The 7,369-nt window shown below is 35.4% G+C and overlaps 1 protein-coding gene across 1 annotated transcript in view; it reads left to right on the plus strand.

Moving 5' to 3' along the window:
• Window positions 1-7,369, plus strand: part of SPG11 (spastic paraplegia 11 (autosomal recessive)) — a gene marked incomplete at its 5' end in the record, with an annotated part of 46,782 nt that overhangs the window by 1,927 nt on the left and 37,486 nt on the right. Inside the window, 5 exons of the mRNA XM_019533196.1 lie at window positions 683-910; window positions 2,029-2,227; window positions 3,133-3,270; window positions 4,119-4,573; window positions 6,667-6,864. Of these exons, the coding sequence (XP_019388741.1) occupies window positions 683-910; window positions 2,029-2,227; window positions 3,133-3,270; window positions 4,119-4,573; window positions 6,667-6,864 (1,218 nt within the window). The remainder of the gene's footprint in view (window positions 1-682; window positions 911-2,028; window positions 2,228-3,132; window positions 3,271-4,118; window positions 4,574-6,666; window positions 6,865-7,369) is intronic.

Raw genomic sequence — 7,369 nt, forward strand, 5'->3', positions numbered from 1 at the left:
TTGGTGCCAATCTGATATGGGACCGATGTATTGGTGCACCTCTAGGTCAAAGTATGAAAAAAAAAAAAAAAAGATTACCAAAGCCCAATCTTGCAATTTTGGTAATTATCTTGAATAGGCGCATCCCATGATAGTCGCATAATGTTTTTCTTTCACTGTTCAGAGTTGGTGAACTCTCATATATAAAGAGCACTTTGTCCAGTTTTGGACACTTCAGTTCAAGAAAAATGTGGACCAATTTGAGTATAGAGAAGAGTAACAGGCAGATGAGGATCTTTGGGTAAATGTGGTATCTTTTTTTTTTAGACCAACTAAATAGACTTGTGTTTTTACATACTGGTTTCTATCGTAGCCAGGAGAGCACACAACACCTGCAGACTCTCCCTACACCTGAAGAAGGGTGTTTGTACCTGAAAGCTTGGAAAGAACAATTTTTTCTACTATTTAGTTCTAATAAAAGATATCACACTTGCCAAAGAACCTCGTCTGCCTATGTCTTTAGACCAACACAACTACAACCAACACCCCCAAAAAGAGTAACAGAAATTATTAGAAGTATAGAAAACATCACATGAGAAATATTAGAAGAGCTGGGATTATGTACTGTCATCAAAACTATCCTTTTGGATATCTTAGCATCCAGAAGTGTATAGGTTTTATATTTTTATGTTTACTTTTGCAGATCTTTCTTCAATATCATCTATGAAGATATTATTGTTTAAAAACAACACATCGTTACTGTTTGTCAACAACTTTATTCTTGTGTACCTTGCTTTTCCTGGAGAAAATTCAGAATTAGAGGCACGTGACTGCATTACCCTTAAATTGCCTTCTCAAGCCTTGGAAAGAGTAGCAGATGTGAACCTTTGTAAAGGCATTCTGTTTTTATTAGATAATTCTGGCTGGATATGTATCCTTTGTAATAGCAGCTGTCTCCCAATATAAATCATTTGAAAGTGTGAAATCATACTGCTACAAAAGTAAAACACAATCAGGATTAAGTCCAAGTTTCTTCAAGTTTGACTTTCTTCATTTTGTTGGATAACAACCATTTGCTTCACAAACTGTTCTGCTACAATCTATTCCTAGCCAGTTTTTTCTTGCATTGTGTATGTTGTTTTCTCCTTTTCCTCTGAGTATAGTTGACTGTAAATAGTAACATGCATGCACGTACACACAAAAATCAAAGCAGATTCAGAAGTGTTCAGGGTTTTTATATTAATATTCAGTTTCTAATTTATCACTAAAACTATTTTCCTAATAATTGTCTTGATTATAAAAAATAATTGTCTTGATTATAAAAAATAATTTCAAAATGTTTTTTGAAGTTAAGCTATAGGTTGTATTTTCCAACACACCCCGACTGTATTGTTTGAAGTTGATCAAATTCTGTAGCAGTTTTTCCTGCTAACTGGACTTCTGTCCAGGGTAAAATTTCCTATGTGGAATTGCTTAAATTTAAGTTTAAAAACAAAACATAGCTGCATCCAAAAGAAAAGTGTGAGCACTTTTCAAGTAGTCTTATGTCAGTCCTTTGAAACAGTGTTTGATTCAACTTTAAACCTGTCAATCTAAAACTCTGTTTGGAATTTGTATTGCCAAAACTTAAGCTGTTCTGTGTTCTAAACGACAGTTTATTAAAACCTGTTTTGCACAGGTTCTACATTCATAAGGAAAATACATTTTGTCCTAGTGCAAAATTCAGGGATGGGAAAGGTGGCTCTAAAAAGGAAGTTCAGTACCTGCAATTGTGACCCATTGCCTCCTCTGAAATATAACTGTCAGCTCTGATGCATTGTGTGGGTCATTTTGTATCTGTATAGCACCTAGCACAATAGACCTCTGATCCTGATTAGGTTCTTTTATTTCTTTGAGTATAACAGCAAAACAAATGTATAATAATTCTAAATATCTAGAATATATTGTCATGGACTGTCAGATAAAAGCACGTAATTATCTCATTTTCTATGTATTCTTTGTCTGTTGGGCAATTTGGAATCCATCACTTTCTTTGACATTGGAACAAAGATGTATTTGACACAGTTGATGGTGCATTATTAGCAAACATTAATGTTGCACTCTACCAAAGGGATGCTCAGGATGAGAAAGCAGAGGAGTCCATTGTATCATCTCTCGAGTCAGTAAAGGTGTCACCTGATCTCAGCACTGCTGTGATAATCAATTCCTCTCATTATGCCATTGCTGTTGATTTAAATTTGTACTTCAGGTATGTTTGTCACAAAATTACAAAATGGATTTTAATAGGTTGGTTAAATTAATTATTGCTTAATTTTGATCCTGTTGTAGACAAAAGCCAAATATCCATTAGTTTTTTTATGGTAGGAATGAGCCGGGAAGTATATCAGAAGACTGCTAACAAATCAGATTTCTTTCAATTTCATAGGTTAATTTGTTTCAGAATATGTTTTGCCACCTGAGTAAATAGGAATAATGTACTCTTGCAGCAAGAGACTCAGTAGATTTATTGTGAATTATTAGACAGTGCTGGGTAGTAGCATCTTGTAGAAGTCTCTAGAAGTATGATATTAGTACTGTTAAGCAAAGACCTGGTAACCAAGTGCCTGACCCTGCAAGTGTTGCTTGTATGAAAGAGGATTACAGGTCCTTTTCTGGGTTTGTATGACATGAATCATTTACTTAGAATGTTCTCACCTTGAGAGGGTCCATTTCTCTCTGCTATTATTTAATGTTTTATTATTATCAAAAGGATTTCTTGGCTTTGTTAATAGAAAAGTACACAGAAAAATAGTACCTTAAAAAGACAAGGTTCTTTGGGTGAATCTGATATCTTTTATTAGACCAACTTAAATAGCTGGAAAAAAAAATTTAAGCAAGCTTTCAGGTTCAAAAACCCTTCGTCAGGCTGAGGAAGTTTCAGCAGTTGCTGTGTGCTCTTCCTGGATGGCAAAGGGTTTTTGAACCTGAAAACTTGCTTAAACATTTTTTGTCCAACTATTTAAGACGGTCTAATAAAAGAGATCAAATTCACCCAAAGAACCTTGTCTGCCTATGCCCTTAGACCAACACGGCTACAGTCTACACACTTGTATCTTAAAAAAAACACTTTTTGGAGGAAGTGAACCTTGAATGATGTTATTTCTTCATTTCCAGACAGTTTCCTGGGCATCTACTTTGCAAGAGACATTTTGAAAATCTCCCTGTTAAACAACTGGAGGGAATTGATGAAGATGAGCTTGTTAGCTCTGACTATAGCATGCAATTTATGAAGTTTCCATTCCGGACAGACAGGTACATAAATAAATAACCCTCAAACAAAAAACTTTTTGTAGCAAACTGTTGCATTACCTCTTGCAAAGTAATCTAGGGAATTTGTTTATTACTGCGTGACTGATTTATTTATTTTTTTATCTGCAAATGATGCAAGTGAAATTATCATGAAAGCTCATACGTTCACCTTAGTTTAAAAATGTACATGATTCTTGGACTACTGCTAGAAAATGGTCTGAAATCATAACTTAGTTTCTTTAAGCTCCAAACTAATCTTTGGACACCAACAACTTTTTTATATTTCTTTGGTTTACACTTAAACCAGTGCCTGTAGACTTTGCATCATGCTACAATTCTTCTTGAACTTTTTGTGAGTTCAACATACATGAATACATATGCTCTTAAATATTTCTTGTTCAAACATAGCATTTTATGTTATCTTTAGCTATTCTTGGAGATGAACACAGCTTACTAAAGATCTTAATTTCCTGAAGCTAAAGCTATACCAATTCTGTGAACTCATAAAGTTAATCTCTGGCTAAAAATACAGTTTAAAAATCAGTCAGTAGTGACATCCTTGGGCAATTTATGAGAAAAGCCAAAAAAAAATCAATATAAAATACTAAGTGAAATATATGAGCTAATGTAGCTTTAAATACACAACTCATTTGCACCAAATAAGTAATTGGTATTAAAATAGTTTGGATTACAACACTTGAGTAATAGTTTGAGGGTAAAATGCAGGATTTTGAGTGTCATCTGTAAATCTTAATTACTATTAATTTTTTTGTCAAGATAGGCTTTTAAAATTGAAATGTAAATGACTTGCTACCAGGCTGATTTTTCTAAATCTCTCTGTGTTAAAATAGGTCATGGAAGGCACACTTATTCTCACTATATAACATGTCAAAGAGACCAGAGTTTCCAAATTTTGTACCCAATATTAATGTACCTTGGTACCAGTACTTTCCGCATCTTGAACATTATGGTTCTAAAACATATGAGACATCAGAGGAGACTTTGCCTTCCATTCCAGAAGATATTGCTTGTACCCTTTCCAAGTCAACACAGAAGGATTATGCAAATAATGATACAGGAAGACAGTGGAAAAAAATCCACATGGAAGAATTAGAAGATATAATGAAATTTGAATGTAAATCTGTGACAGGATTTAGTGCACTGTTTGCATTGTCAGAGAGTACCAAAGGATTGACTGTTGCTCTGTGGGATTTAGAGAGTCAAGATGTGACACATTATCACCTTGGGAAGGACTGTGTTTATGTGGATTGTAGCGGAGAGGAGCAGTTATGTCTCATTCTGACAGGTGAGTTTGTTTAGATTAAACTGATCCAGGGTGAAGACTTCTGGTTTATATCATACTATGCTTCCCTTCTACTGATCTGGTTCTCCATAATTTAAGTACTTTTCTGGTATGCTGAATGTTTTACTGGGGCCTACAATAACTTTGTGACCCAGTTTTGATGGAAATTCAGTTCATATAAATTAAACTATGGACTTGTTTGTTTATATAATCTTTGATGTATTGACTTGATTGATCTTGCTAAAAACATATGAATAATTATAGTGCAACTGAAAATCTGTAATCATCTGATCTTATTTTGGGGGTTACCTGACAAATACAGATGCATTTGCTAAATCTTTGCTTTATTTTGGAACATGACTTTTTCTAAGTCAGTAATTCATCCTGTGTCTCATAAATTGAGTTTTATCATGTCCTGTCTTGTGGGGTTACCTTTATGTCATTTTTGTTGACAATCCTAGAAGCTGATGATATGCATCTAAAACAGGTGCAGGCAACTATTTTGAGCGGAGGGCTGCTTACTGAGTTTTGGCAAGCCATCGATGGTCGCATAATAGGCAGCCAGGGACAGATAAATATTAATTTTTCTAAAATTTTTAGGGGCTCCGCGGGATGATTACAATGGCCTTGCGGGCCATATCCAGCCCCCGGGCCACATTTTGCCTACCCCGATCTAAAAGGAGAATGTGGCCTTAAAGTAACCTTGAATCAGATTGTGGTTCTTCCATTTACTGCATCCTTTTGGCTATTTAACTTGGTCACTTCATTTATCCTGTTTTTTCACTTAAAAATATTTCCTCATTTTTTCTCATCATATTCCTGTCACTCCAGTAGTTTCCTTTGGCTGGGAAATAAGCAAGTGACCTGGAAATGAAATTTATGTTGTTGTTCTTGAGAGAGTTTGCCCACACTTTCCTTCTAAATCATGTGTTTTCAGTAGCACTTAGTTGCCTTGCCTTTGTCAACTTCATTATTAAATTCTTTCCTTTCCTTTTTCATGTTCTTGCGATGAGGTACTTGGCAGAATTTGCAGATTTGTTGAACTTTGACAGGCCACTCCATGAGCACTTCTGCTGTGGCCTTGAACTTGTAACCTTTGGGCTGTCAACCTCTGGGCTTAGCAGCAGCATCACCCTAACCCCCGTTATGAAACCTGAATCCTGTCACATTAGCTGATATTTTCACTGTAGTGTAAATACATGTTGCATTGGTAATCATTTTTTAAACATGCTCCTTAACTTTTCTTTGCTAGAGAATCTTATATGCTGGATACCTGAAGTACAGTAAACTTGAACTTAAAGCAGTTAGTATTTTGTTGTAGGGCAGTGGGCGCATCTACACATTCATTAATGTCCAGTGCCTATTGTGCATTGAATTTAGTACTTGGAAAAGGTAGCACTAAAATTCTCAGTGAGATGTCCTACTGCGCATAAGTGCGATCGTACACTTTTTCCGTGACAGTTAATGTGCAGTAGACAAATGCTGCTGTGCATTAGCCTAATAGCATGGCTTTTTGCCATGATGCTGTAATATGTAGTTTGTCTACTGCACATTAAGCAGCTCATAGATGCACCCAGTGTTGTTGAAAAGCCTTATATACCTTTGACTAACTAAATCCCAAGTAGTAAAACACAGGTTCCATGGATGCTTATTTCACATTTCTTCTTACTCTTCCAAGTAATGGTCTCCTTCAGTGTCATGTGAGTGTCTAACATGTTTTTTTCCATTTTGCCTTTCCTGGACATGAACACATGTAGGGCAGTATTTTAGTGGATTAGGCTTTTTCATTTGATAAAGATTTCCTTTTAGTTAATATGGGGTTTTGTCTACTAGGCATATAAATACCTCTCAGAATGTCACGTGTGCTTTCATTTTTGTTTACCGTTCTAAGTTACATAGGTCCTGTGAGAAGATATACCATCTTATAATTTTATATTTGTTAATATATGTTATATAAGCATGTACAGATGTTTTCTTCATAAGGAAAGGGGAAGCTGGCTTTATACATTTATGTAAAAAAACAGTAGAAAGTCTCTTGCTTTGTTTAAAGTTACTATTTTTTAAAAGTGTAGTGACTCTTTGGTTCTTTTGTTTAGATCATGGTCTCTCCTTGATTCTGTTTGGTTTAACTCAAGAAGAGTTTTTGAACAGACTGATAATCTATGGCAGTGCTGGAATTGTAGATTCGCTTTGTCATCTCAATGGGTGGGGAAGATGTTCAATTCCCATACATGCATTAGAGGTAAAAATAAATATTGTTCATTTATTGCAGATCAAGAAAATATTTCTGCAAAGTAGCAAAAGGAACTGGCTTTAATATTTCATTAGAAATAATGTTGTTTCCAGCACCCCAAATGCTCCCTTAGCCTAGAGTTATAGGTCAGAGTATGCGTCAGTAATTTAAGGGTAGGAAAAGAATACAAGAAACCCCCCAAATAAGGAAATGATAGCAAAAAAGCAAAACTAAATATGATGCATTTTATAAGGAATGGTCCCCCTCCCCCTTAATCAAGAGCCTGGAACAGTACATGGAAAATTACATTATTTTGAAAGCCTTTGTGCTGTTTTTTCAGTAGCCTGTTTTCTAGGGTTTTACAGATGATATTTTAAATAATATGATTAGAGCCAAGTTTTATCATCTCTGCCTTGCAAAGCCAAAACAAACTTTACAAGCCTATGCCCATCACTGACTTTGCAGTCTTTCATCAGTCCCATGGGATGCCCATGCCTGCTATGGGACAGGGAGATCTGGGTGATGGGGATCCCCTACCCTCCATAAATGCTGACCTCGTGAAGGAA

Source organism: Crocodylus porosus, unplaced genomic scaffold (genome assembly GCF_001723895.1).
Source record: "Crocodylus porosus isolate Cpor-Errol unplaced genomic scaffold, CroPor_comp1, whole genome shotgun sequence".
In the NCBI taxonomy this organism is placed as follows: Eukaryota; Metazoa; Chordata; order Crocodylia; family Crocodylidae; genus Crocodylus; species Crocodylus porosus.